The 13,728-nt window shown below is 39.5% G+C and overlaps 1 protein-coding gene across 1 annotated transcript in view; it reads right to left on the bottom strand.

The window, feature by feature from the left end:
• Positions 1 to 5,175: 5,175 nt before the first annotated feature.
• Positions 5,176 to 13,728, bottom strand: part of USP13 (ubiquitin specific peptidase 13 (isopeptidase T-3)) — a gene marked incomplete at its 5' end in the record, with an annotated part of 28,664 nt that continues 20,111 nt past the window's right edge. Inside the window, 8 exons of the mRNA XM_009878636.1 lie at positions 5,176 to 5,325; positions 5,999 to 6,083; positions 7,655 to 7,817; positions 8,349 to 8,515; positions 9,516 to 9,659; positions 10,377 to 10,403; positions 12,312 to 12,434; positions 12,790 to 12,878. Of these exons, the coding sequence (XP_009876938.1) occupies positions 5,232 to 5,325; positions 5,999 to 6,083; positions 7,655 to 7,817; positions 8,349 to 8,515; positions 9,516 to 9,659; positions 10,377 to 10,403; positions 12,312 to 12,434; positions 12,790 to 12,878 (892 nt within the window). The remainder of the gene's footprint in view (positions 5,326 to 5,998; positions 6,084 to 7,654; positions 7,818 to 8,348; positions 8,516 to 9,515; positions 9,660 to 10,376; positions 10,404 to 12,311; positions 12,435 to 12,789; positions 12,879 to 13,728) is intronic.

Raw genomic sequence — 13,728 nt, 5'->3', positions numbered from 1 at the left:
GAATGCCCATTAGTTATGTGCTCTGTAGCCAACACAGACCAGGAACACAGCACAGCAGTCCTGAAACCAAAGACAGTTATTGGGAGAAAAATGTTAGTATCAAATCTTCCCTACAAAACTGCTCGGAAAATCACTGAGGATACTGGTAAAAAGTCCGAAAATACAGTCACCTACTCCACACCAGTTGTCAGTCATGCACTATCTGTCTTCAGTATTTTTATGGCATTTTTCTTTCACCACAGCTGCCAGTGTCTCCCTTATTCATGTTATGCTCATAACACACCTGAGGGACAGGGAGGAGTTACTTCCAATCTTAGTGAGAGGGAGCAAAGACCTGAGGTGGTGTCAACTTGTCAGGTATCTAATATTGCCTCCCACAAGCAATCCACAAAAGTTAGCAGGTACAAATCCTCTACAGGAAATTCTTGCATGAAGTCTGAACAGAGCCCTTTAGCTTGCACAAGGAGCCACGTTCTCCCATCTCTCCCAGTTGCTACAAGCAGTGTGAACACAGCACGGCATGACTTGCCATGGTCACAAGGACATCTGTGATAGAAAAGAAACCAAACTAGATAATTACATTTGAATTTTAGGATCTGAAGCATCTTTACCTTTCCTATCATTCAACATTTGGCATGTCCTCTACTTTCATGTCAGGAAATGTCATTTATAGCCCGGCTGGTTTATCTCTTACCTCTCCTCCTGTTCCCGGTCCATGATCCTATAAAAAGACGAAAGAGTTGCCATGCCTCAGTCTTCTTTCTTGGCCTATTCTTGCATCTGCCAAAACCTCCTCGTGGTCACACTGCTGTGTGACCTTACATATGAAGAAAAAAATCCTCCTTTACTGAACAGCAGCTGAAATTTCTAAATGAATGTGAGGGATTACAGACTAGGATAAAGCAGGAATTTGGGAGGGAAATTATAACACTCTTCTACAAGAAAATTGCCAACTTGTGTTCAAATAATGTCAAGTGGCTTCAAAGTTAAAACCAAAAAAATCAATCTTAATTTAAATCCTATCTTCTATTTTTGCCATGTATTATATCCATTCAGAGCTTGGGGATTTATTTTTTTTTTATAATAGTGCCACAAGTCATAAGAAATCAAGACTCTCACAAACCGTTTCGTTCCTTAAGTAGTTGTTGTTTTTTTAAGCAAAACACCAAACATGACAACCAAGAGTAAGAAAAGAGGCAGCATCAAAACATAGTCTATTCCTCTTCACGTTCAAACAGGAAAGAAAGAAGCAAGAATCCACACAGTGAAAAGATGTGAGAATATTTCTTTTTAATTTAAAACAGTTGCACAATGTCATTCACAACCTTTCTCATCTCAGACAAATACTTTCCAAAATGTTAACAGTGCTTCATACAAACAACTCTGGTGCAAAGAAAACCAGTACAGACACTTCCAGGATACAACAGTAAAACCACTGAAGAGTGAATAGAAATCGGACTCTGATGTCAGCCATTAATGTGGGAAGAGTGATGGGAAAATAAAAATAAAAATAAAAAGTTATGTCCAGTTATGTATTTTGCATAGTCTTTCAACACATGATAACAGCAAAGATAAAACTGGCTGCTGCCAGGATGGAGAACAAAAGGAATGAATTGGAGATGCTTCTAAAACAATCTAACGAACTCTGGCTGCGTCGGTATTCAGAGCGTGTGCTACAAAGCAGTGGAGGCCGCCTGAATCAAAGAAACTGGACTGACGCTGGTTTTGGTTGTACCAAAGTAAGTCAGAAGTAATGCCACTGAATGCAGCAGAGTTAAAAGTGAAAGTAGTCCAGAATCATCTAGGCTTGTTTTTAAATCATAGCTTTGAATAAATTAAATTTGTATCCTAATTATATTTTAGCTAGGAAGATTAAATAGGAGTTTGCATCTACATGTGTTGGAGACTGGAGATTGTGATTCAGAATGAGGGCTGGATCCAGGAAAGAGAGGAGAAATGGAAAACAAGGAAAAGTTACTGAGTTGTTATTCCTTCCACTCTCCTAACCTATCATGTGTTATCAAAAAGTAAAAATCAGTCCAAGAAATAAGAGCATTATTTGATGCAAAGTCCTGGCTTGCCACAATTCTCAGGTTAGATTGTCTCAGACAGGTCACAGTGATTTTTCTTCCCCATCCTTCTTTGCTAAGAAGCTCTCAGCACCCCTAACCCCCAGTGGCTATTACAAGATCCAGACACATCAGCCAATGTCCTTGTTGTGCACTGAGGCCTGGCTCAACACCATTAAGTGCATACAAATTTTAGCACGTGAAGCCTGAGAAATTAGTCATCTATTCAGTACAGTCTGAGTGTGGCTTCTGCACGCTGAAGTTCAAAAAAACTCAAAAAAACCAAACTCCTCTCCCTCACATGAGGCTGAAGACTGGGAGTTTCCACCCTGCTCCTCCAGATTCACAATGTTCTCCACACGTATCACATTGCAAAAGTGAGATGACTTAACTGGACGTTTGAAAAAGGAAGGAAGTCACTACTTAGGGAGATAAAATAATTCCTCAAACAGTTGAAGAACATATTTTCAAGTGCTAAATTTTAGAAGATCCATAAGCCTTTCTCCTAAACTGTTCCCTGCACTTCTGACCCACTTGGTAGTTTAGGCAGGTAGCACGCAAGAATGATGAACTGAGAAGAATTTTAGAAGCCGAGCTGCTACAGTTCACCCATCACAGCCAGCAAATGGCTCTGCCCTTTCATTTACCATTTCCAATTTATCACCTGACAGCTTTCTAAGTGGGTCTCCTATTAACAGAGATCAATTAGGCCCACAGAGACATTCTAGTTTTAGCATATACCAGATGAATAGTTTGCAAGAGTCCAAACTCAATCCTGTGAGATCAGCCATGTTTCCAGGTTAATAATGAACATGGGAACTACCTTGCCGGTCTTTATTTACCCAAGGTCTCTAAATAAAAAGGTAGTGGCCACCAGATTTTCTTAGTTTATATATAGCCCTTTAAGATCAAGAGGCAAGAGGGAAGGTGTTGTGTTGAACTTTCTGGGCATTCAAAACAATTCTAAAAAGTCTTTTTTAAAAAAAAAGAAAAAAATATGCTTTTTGTCTTTCTTCTAGTGTCAGAATGAAAAAGCACAATCAGAATTTAGATCTCTCACTTTAAATAGAAGATGTATCAGTGCATAACTTGCTAATCCTATTTTCGAATCTGCCATTTTCTGGTGGAATACACAAATACTCAAAACTTGGAAGAAGAAGAAAAAAAAATTACTGACAGTTTTTATTTTGTCCAGACTTGGTGGCTTGATAGTTACAAGGCAGCTGAACCTCACAGAAGCCACTTACTAATGTGCTAGGATGTTGTTCTTTTGTGCCAATAGCGCACTGAGTGAAGAAAGCATTCCCAACAATTAGGTACCACTTACACTCTACAGAATTATTGCACTAGAATTTCTCTCAGTCTTTTAAAATCAAAAAATGACTTTTTTTTTAAAAAAAAAAAAAAAAAAACAAACCAAATCAGCAGTGTTTTTTTGGCTCTGCATGAAGCTATATGACCAGAGGGAGAACTATCTTTCCCCAAACACTGGAAAAAAATAAAATGCCCTACTCATAACAAGATTTTTTTTAATTTAGGTTTTCTTCTGTAGCGTGTAGCTGCCTAAATTTTGCTATTAAACGTGTGAGCACTGACTGCAGAGAAAATATAATTACACCTCCATGCCTTACTCTGTAAGGAGGATTTTTCTTTTTTCTCTGACTGTTACAATTTATTTTGAGGGCTCAGTAAGATTATGTGAGGCAACAGTTCCTAAGGAGTAGCCAACACTGTGAACCTCTGGGGTATTTTGGAATCATAAAAAGTTCCACACTCACCACTGAATTTTTTTCTAGAATTAGTGTTTTTAAATATAAGTTTAAAACCCACATAATATATTCTTGCCTGTGACACAAACTGAAATGACACAAAAAAACAACAATAAAAAAGACAGGAAAGGCCAGCTACTACCTACCTACTACCTGTTCATCCCAGCCAGAGATACAAAACCCCTTCTAGAATGTGTCTGTTCAAGAGATCAGATTATTGGTGTGTTTGCAAGTTTTTAGAAAGCCAAACCATCATTTCAAGGTGGTTGTTGTTGTTGTGGTTGTGTTGGTTTTTGTTTGTTTTATTTTTTTTAAGGGAGGGAGGAGAGAGGGGAAAAAAATCAATAAATAAGCGATTTCCCGCACTCACAGATGAAACTAGATGTTTAAGCAGTCTTTGGCAGAAAGCAGAATTGCACTGTGAGTACTTGTCCAGGAGTTGATTTCAGCTGGAATGTGAGTGGTCTAGATGTAAATTTCCCTGAAATAAATATAATGGGACATTAACCCCTTCTTTATCTTTTTTCATAAGAAAATAAAATCTTAATAATAGCCTTGCCTTTCCTGAGGGTATGCATTTAATTTTACAGTCAGTCTACTTCTTTTAGCCATCTGTAATTCCGAATATGTCAGAAGAACTCGCAAAACAAACATTCAAGAGACAATAAAGAAACATGTGTCTGCAAAAATAAAACCTGCTGTTTCTCTTTGGCAGAAAACATAAAAGGCACTACCAGGAAATTGCTTCTAGCTCCATTAGCGTCTTAGGATTATGCATCAAAAAGGCAAACCAGAATACTATAAACCTGAACTCCAACAGATGAATCTTTAGCTGACTTTTCTCACTGTACCAAAAAAATAGTCTCTCAAATAAGACATTCTGCTCTGAAGAGCACTCACACACCTCCTCCCTTCACCTTTATATGTGATATGATTTTTCTATGTGGTCTGGACTCTGGTTAAAAACCTTGCTGTCTCACAGTTAACAAAGACACAAATATTTCCTTGTGGTCTTCAGTTGATGCATGGACAGAACAGGCAGGAGCTGGGCTGAACGGGGCTATTTTTGTTCAACTCTAACACTTCTGTTTTCTCCAACGCTAGCTGCAAACTCCACCAGTAACCTGCATCATTGTAAGGTATCCTTTAAGGTGTAAAAATTTAAAACATCATACCATATATCATCTAATAGAAATCTTCCCTCTAACAATTAAGGCGGCATCAAATGACTGGTTTTAAATAAACTATAAATATCCCACGTTTTCATTTGGTTTTTTGGCAGTCCAAGAGTTAGGGGTCTTTCGTTGCTTTTAGATTTTCTTTTTCATCGTATGCTTTTTGGGCAGGTTAAAAAGGCTTATGGCTTCTTAAGGCCAAATAACAGATTTGAGGCCTAACTTGGTATCCTGTGGTAAAAATAAATGTAGCCCAGGTCTTTGGGAGGACGTTCTGAGGCACAGACTCTAAGGTCATTGTAGATCACCCATCTGAAATGAAAACAAGAATGATTACATTCCATGTGTATAAATATTATCACAAGTTTATCAGGGACATCTCAGATCCAACCTTCAAAGAGCCTAAAATCTAAAATTAGGCATTGCAACAAGAACAAAAGATCAGAGAAACAGCCAAAGCAGGTTTGCTGACAGAGTCAGGAACTAAAAGGAATAGGGATGTGCAGAGGAATGTGTAGTTACAGTTCAAATGAAGGAAAATCAGAGATTCCCAATGCCAAATAATAGGAGCATATTAAAATCACCGCCAGGACCAGCAGTGCGGTACTAGCAGTACTAGTATCAGCCCTTAGTTTGGTCAGTTTCTACTGATGGGGAAAAGGAGTTGGAGAAAGTTCAGCTAGAGAAAGCCAGATATAGAACTGATGACCCAAAATGAACAGAGATTTGAAACAGCAACACAAGAGGATGGTACATTTCAGCACAGACCTCAGCAGAATCAGAATCAATTCATCACATCTACAGTCTGTAACAATCTTCATTTCTTTGGTGGGAAATGTATGCATGGTAACAGCACGCATGCTTTGTCTGTCATGAATGCACACCCTGCTCTTAGAGACACATGCTTAAAATAAACAACAAAAAAAACAACCAAAAAAACTCCGCACCCAACATTTGCTCATCCTTGTGTGTGAATTCCACTCACCTCCCCTCTTTTCTGAGATGACAAACATAGTGGCCACTCATCGTGGATGTCCCCATGTGGCTGATGAATCCAAACAGCTCGTATCCTGTTTAAGAAATACAAATGGCACCATAAGTCTATAATTGCTAACATTGCAATGGGACTCCAGAGGAGATTTTCTTTCCAATACTGGGGAAGCAGCTAAGCATTCCCAACTCAGGCTCTGCAGTCCCAAACACAGTTTCTGTCTAGACTGCAGCATATTCTTGCTTAAACCAGCACCAAAAACCAAACCAACCAAAACAAACCCACAGAGCTGTGTGCAGATACAGCAGGGCTGTGATCACAGCCCCTCCTAGGAAAAGCAGATTCATTCCCAGCTCACAAAGGGCACCACAGAAAGTGCCAGCTATGGAGTTCATTCTGCACACAGAGTAGTTACATCTGTAAGCATGATCACAGATCCCCTATAAATCAAACAAAACTCAGAAGTTTATATGTGAGCAGCCCATAAAAGAGAACAGGAAAGAAACCTCTTTCTTTAACGTGAGGACCATTTTTTTGCTTAATGCCTCTGGAGAACTCAGCACTGGTTCTTGTTCCTCACCCATTCATGCCATTCACCCAAATAACAACCAAAAGTAGGTGGGTACCTTCTTTCAGGACATTGCATAAGGACAGGGGCCTGGATTTTCATGGAGAGGGCTTTCTGGAGCCATTTTACAGTGTCATGTTGGTTATCAGGATTTCAGGCACTCAATAAATGGTCTCAGCTTATAAAGGCTAAGTTCCACAAAAAAACGATTATTCCAAATATTATTTTTTCAATCTAATGATAATCAAGTTTCCCACATCTCCAGGAGACTTAAGATTGGTCTTTATGATGTTAGACACAAAGAAATGACTGGTCTGCTATAACAACAGCAACCACAGAAACAAAAATCAATTTGGCTGTTCTTTTTTTTTTTTAATAAGATCATTTCAGTCAAAATCAGAGGTACGAGTTTAGCAAATACTCTAGTTATTAGAACTGATAACTAAAGATCCTTGTAAAAACATTTCGTGATATCCTTATGTTAGAACCACCGCTGACCTTTCGTACGCTGGTGCTTTTACACTTGCAAGAGGTTCTTTGTGTACTTCACAACTTTGCTGTACGTTAGCCCCATCTTGTGGTTTATTTAGCAGTAGTATGACTGAGGCTCTCAAAGTAAAAAAATAAAATGACAAAACAGTACAAATAGAATACCAACTCTACCTGCCATATTTAGAATAAGGAACTTGGTGGAACAGATTACGAAATCTGCCATCAGATTACAGGAGGACAGAAACTCAGGTGGTCTGGAACAACTGTGCTATCTTTAGGATGCTCAGCCTCTGAAGATTTTATTTGTATTTTTACCTTGTGTCAACAAAATAAAAGAAGTAGAGCTAGGTCAGGAGAGACTTATATGCCACGGCAACAAGGAACTTGGACTCAGGTTATTCGGTGAGTCCAGAGAAAGATTTCTGAGCAAACACAGCCCATAGAACTTAGCAGGCTCACAGACCTGGACTCAGCCCCAGAAGCACATTGTCTCGATCACCTCCAAAAACTCCACAATAACTATTTTCAAAACAGAAAGGAGGTGTGATGCAACAACATGACAGCCAGTTCTAAGCTGAGGGACAACTTACTTCCAGGCCCATCTTTGATCCTGGGTCCCTCTGACCCCGTCTCTGCAAGGACATTCGCATTAGTGTTGTTCTCCATATCTATCACATCCAAAGCAGGCTCACTTTCTTCCTCAGGCTCCGGGTGGCTGAAAATCCATTCCAGTGCACGCTCCAAGTTGTTGTTCTGCAAGTGAAACAAGTAAAAGAGCAGCCTCTCTAGCACACTCTCTAGCATCATGCTACCACTCAGCAGTCTTTGAACAGAGTAAGGATCACATTAAAAAGCACTTAAAACTTCTAAGATATATACTGTACCTCCACAGAAAATAGTATTCAGCAAGGACTCTGCAGAAACTCGACAGATGGAAAAGAAATCCTCCCACAACTAAACCCCATGGCCCCCGGGTTCTCATCTTGAAGATGCATAGTCTTTAAGCACCTAGGTTGTTTCTCAACAGATGGTAAAAGAAGCTCAGTTTTCCTCACTTTCCTCCACACTTCAACATTCATGTGAAAAACACAAACCACCCTCCCAACTCTAACCCAGACAAGTCAGGCACCTCATACTTTGCCAGAATAGTTCTGTTAATAGATTATGAGCATCATCCACTAATTTGATTTTTATACATGTTTCAAAGGTATCTGAGCATGCACATGTACAAAGCACCTAATATGGATCGAAACCCAAGTGCTACCAATAGCTAATGGAACTCACTGTTGTCTTCAGTGCTTGAACTGCTAGATTCCTTTGAAAGCCCATGGAAATGATAATTGCAACCATCTCTTCGGGAGGTTGGTTATCTAGCCCAACAGCTCCAAACTCAGTTGCTCCACTGGACGCAACTTCTCCAAATGCAGGTATGACCAATGGCTCAGCAAAGTCTGGAATGAACAAACATTCATTAGTTCATTCTTTTGCTCCACTGAACTGGGAAGCCAACAACAAATGCAAACAAACAACAAGTAGGACCTCAAAAGCAGTTCCAAAATCAACATAAGTTTGTTTAACTGGCCCAGTTGGGACTTAAGATTTGTGGAAAGCCTTAAAATCAGTAAAATGAACATGCACATTGTAAAACATCTAGGTGGGCAAACTCCTACTGAGCAGGCTGGAACAACCTAGCACATCACAGAAGTGAAACAACTGCAGGAAAGTAGCAAAGATTGCCATGGAAGCAATGATATCACCAGAACAGTAGACAATCCAGCTGACATACATATAGATGTAAAATGAACTCATTCCATAGCTGAAATATGTCAGTTAAGCCCAAGTAAAACTCATCTCTCATTTACACAAGCAACACAAAAGCCCACAGTGAAGTGTGAACTCAACCAAATATGGAGTTTCCTGGCAAGGGAGTGCTCAGATATACTCAGTGGTGAACCACAAGTCCAGACTTTGCATGGATGAAACACAGGAAGAGGAGAACATCTAGCAGCCCCATCCATCAGTACGCAGCCCAAGTTCTAAGCGTGGCATGAACGCTCTAGCCTGAGCTAGACAAGGCTGATATGGAAGAAAAGCATCTCGACCACAGAATTCTTTGTACTTACACTTGATCACAAGTCAGCTTCCCCCTTAGTAGCAAGGACCTAGCCAAAGGGTGGAAAACAGAGAGCTGGCCCACACCACCAGGGAGGACAGGAGAACGTATTTCAGGCGTAGCTTAGGTTTGTCATCATCTTCAAGGCAGAGGATGGCACATAATGGTCAAGAACTACATATCCCAGGAGCAGCTTAGGAAAATTCCCTCACACCTCCAGGTTTGCCTGGGAGGGGAAGGGGGCTGTTGTTTCTCTGCCATACATTTTACAGATTCTACTGACTTGCCAAAATACTCAACCAGGAACTGAGTTTAACTTATACCTTCCAGTCACTGACCTGGTTCTTCCATGTGTGCAATGATCCAGTTGAAAGCGACTTCAGGACCCAGGTTGCCTGTATAGTACACAGCTTTCCGACATGCTTCCAAAGGAAATCCCATCTCTGCCAGTTGCATAACTGAAGACTCATTAATATCTAGAGCTACAAGAAAGGACCTTCTAAAATAAAAAAGTCTAATTTCATCCATTGTAAAGTATTTCTTATTGTTATTCATGGTGCCACATATTAAAATACGTATCACTTGGATTTGTTTTATTACAATAATAAACCCATACAAGCATGACAGTATTTGTTATGAAGCTACTGGTAATCTTTTGTCTTGATAATCTACATAGATCCTTAAACATTGATGAATTCCTACAGGACTTTATTAAAAAAACCTCACCACTGGATTTCAAGAGGGCAGGAAGTTAGGTGCTGAGCTTAGCTAGAGATGGCAGCCAAAAGCAATCATCTCTCAAAAACAGGACCTTGCCAGTGACAGAAACAAAACTCTGCTGGAGGTAGCAGTCCAACTGAACTTCATCTCTGAATGACAGGGCCCAACAACTTCAGCTGAGATCAGAGTCCAGTAGAAGCCAGGATCAAGTAGCTGTAACCCTCTGAGAGATCCTGCTGATGAGCAGCAGACAGAGGAACAGCTCATATTCTGGCTATGCTCATGATACTACAGATTGTTTAAGTGTCCTGCACACATGGAAGTAAATGTTGAACAAATCCAAAAATCAGCTGTTATTTAGAGGCATGCAGGGCAATATTTCATGCATCTCTACGAGGACAGAGAAGTCATTAGCTAAGCAAAAGCATGACATTTCTTAAGCAGCTGAAATACCAGACTCAGAAAAAAGAGATACGTACACTCCACAAAATGATTCATCATACGATCTGGAAATCAAGAAAAGAGAAAAAAAAAGGAAAAGGACTTATATGAAGGCTGTGTAGATTCATATGCTAAAACCAATTCCCTATTTTTAAAGTCAGAGAAACACTTGACCTCATATAGGCAGGGCATGTTGATCCTTAACATCTGTTATGTTTTTGCCATGAGTTAGACCAGGGATGCTTCTGACCAGTAATTTCCCTAACTCAACTCAAAGACAAATGTCTCTGGTACTATAAATCAATAGGAAATACAGCTGATGGCTGTCCTAAACCAACCCAAGCAGAATCTGTTTTGTTATAAATAATGTACCAACATCCATGTATTTTCACTGCAACTAGGTCAGTACATCGAGCAAGCGGATACAAAGGAATAGGTTTTTGTAAAGAAGCTACAGATAAGGGACAAAATTAACATCTTTAGAAAACTGAATTTTGCCAGAGCCTTTCCTCTGACACACAATTTCAGGTACTAGCTTTCTTTCACAAACATACAGCTTCACATCATATCACCACTATTATAAATAACCAAGCAAATGGGGCAATCATGTCATGAGAGCAGTGGCATTACTGTTTATTACCTACTGAGGCACCCAAGCTTAACTCATCTGGAGAAAATTGCAACAACCTGGGTCTAAGGTCATACTATAAAAATATGATTTTTCTTGCTATAGAACATTTCATTCTCCAGAGAAACCCAGGGAATGAGGAAAGAGGATAATCTAATATTCTTGTTCCTGAACTTCAGCGTTAGAAAAACTGTATTTCACAAAAAAAGCAGCATAGCATGCTAGTCACTCGCCTTTCTCCCTCCTCTACAAATATTTTAGTCAGCAGTTTGACATCACCTCCTTGATACAGAGACTTTTTAAAGGACTGTGCAGCCAAAGTACATCCAGAAGTGGACTACGCACACATACACAGCTGCTAGGGCCTACTGCAACCTAAAAATACTTAGATTTTTAAAAATGAGTAAGATTTTGGATCTTAATCTATATCTGAAAACATTTTCTTAAATTGCAGTCCTTTGTGTATGAAGTATTGTTGTACTATGAACGAATCAATTCTGCAGGAATGGCGCATCGTTTGTTCCACCTCGAACTAAAGTGTTTCAAGTTATCCAAGTAAATATAATACTGAACAGAAGATCATCGGCTCAGAATCATAACACTAAAATCCTACAGCAAATAGTTATAGTAACTGACAGATTTTCAAGTTCCTTCTAATGAGGATGGACCATATACTGTACACAAAGGTGTACGCAAGAACCAGGAGATTGGTTTAGCTACAGTACCACCCGGCTTACATTATTACCTGGTTTTAGACAAAATTTAATACAAAAGTGCTCAAAAAAGTAGAGGTCTTCTCTATCCCTTTAAGTCCTAGGTATCAGTCAACATTCAGTAAGGATGGGCACAATGGTCTCATCCTTAAGTAAGGATAGTCCATTCACATGACAGACATGGAACAATTCTGCTGGTAAAGATGAAGAGATCACAACGCAGCACAAGCTGCTCCACCGAGAAGAACTACACTGTTGCTTAAGAGGCAACCACCAAACAGCAGGGTAAGTACAAGAATATAGCCAGTAAAGCAAGTGAAATAATCTATTTCACAAAATATTATGTCTTCTCTTTGGGCACAGCAATTTCATAAAAATATGAATTATTTAGAGAGAGTCCGGAGCTACAGCAGCAATTATAAATCCTGAAAATATCAAAGCAGAAAACCTGGGAGAACTAGGCTTGTCTAGCAGGGAGGAAAAAAAGGCTGTGGAGTGTTGTAAAAGTCTTCAATTACTGAAGCACAGAGATGTTTTTTTGTTCATAACTCCAAAAGGTGAAGACTAAAATCAGTATGTGCTAGAGGGAAAGGGGAATAGAGGAGAGAATCAGGAGAGAAGTCAGTAAATACCTTTTGGGTCATCGGGAATGATAATGGGAGGAGCAATGTCTGGAAGTTCCTCTTCTCCAGGCTGGAGACCCCTGGCCCGAAGGTGGCTGATATCTAGGAAGTCTGGCATGTCTATAGAAACATCTAAAAAAGCAGAAAAAAGGCTAAGCTTATGAACCTAGCAAAATGACTTCATGCTGCAACCTACCCCTTGAAGAGAGGGGACTCTGGTACACAAGGTACAAACACCACCAGGATTCTTCTGAGAACAGTTGTACACTAAAGAACGATTTAACTGGGAGGACAGACTACATAAAATTGTATTTTAACTTAACAGAATCAATTAATTGGTTTGTCAGAAGAGAAAAGAAGATTCAGTTAGGATCTTCACAGTATAAACTAGAGAATCAAGCCAGGTCATCATTATTGACAAAGTGTGTACACCTTATAGATAATCTTGGACAGAATGAGAAAAAGGTGAGTATAAAAAGGCACTTGCCAAGCTTTTTAGGTATCCAGTCAAGGCCAAAGGTGAATTTCTTTATCTGCACCACTAAGTACTCAGGAAATGAAGCAAAACGAGAAGTCCTGGGAAGCACAAGAAATACAATTCATTGAAATAAGACAATAAAATCACAAGCAGCACAGATTTAAGTACTTCAGACCTAGGTGAGATCAATAGTGATGTATTTTATAAACATAAATTTCCAAAAAAAAGTTTTCAAGTACAGTAGAGAACTTTGATAGCAGCACTGCATACATTCATGTCCTGAATGTCACCCCAAATCCTTGCAGACAATTCAGCTTGCAGGAAGATTACAGAAAACAGCTACAAGTAATATTCAACTGGCTTACTCAAGCTGTTCTGAAGTTGAATGTCAGAAAATAAAATTTGAATGACATTGGCTATAACTTCAGGGCATGGGCTTAAAACACATTCGGAGAGAATGGAGTAACAATTAAATCTGTATTTTATTCACTTCCTTTCTAGTAACTGTAACATTGTCCATGAGATATCAGTCGACCACAAAGCATTTCATTGAGCAAAACTTTTAAAAATTGCCATGTGAAGTTTTTCACATGAAAGCGCTATATAAAAAAATACCTATATAATACTCTTTATGAGCTACTATAGTATTTATCAAAATAGAGCATGACTCTTGAGTTTAAGGAGATCCCTGATATTGTCCCACTTAGCAAAAAGATCCCCAGCCCTAACCCTAAATCCTAATCCTAACCTCAATCCTAACACCAACCCCTAACCCCAACCCCCAACAGTGACGTCCACTGATAGGACAAAGGGAAAGGGGTGCAAACTGGAGCATAGGGAAGTTCCACAAAAACATTAGGAAACATTTTTTCAGAGCGCTGGCACAGGCTGCTCAGAGAAGTTGTGGAGTCTCCTTCTCTGGAGACATTCAAAACCCGCCTGGACACG

Source organism: Apaloderma vittatum, unplaced genomic scaffold (genome assembly GCF_000703405.1).
Source record: "Apaloderma vittatum isolate BGI_N311 unplaced genomic scaffold, ASM70340v1 scaffold26911, whole genome shotgun sequence".
NCBI classification, from domain to species: Eukaryota; Metazoa; Chordata; class Aves; order Trogoniformes; family Trogonidae; genus Apaloderma; species Apaloderma vittatum.
Note: the sequence above shows the minus strand (reverse complement) of the source record. Positions and strands in the feature narration are given on the sequence as shown.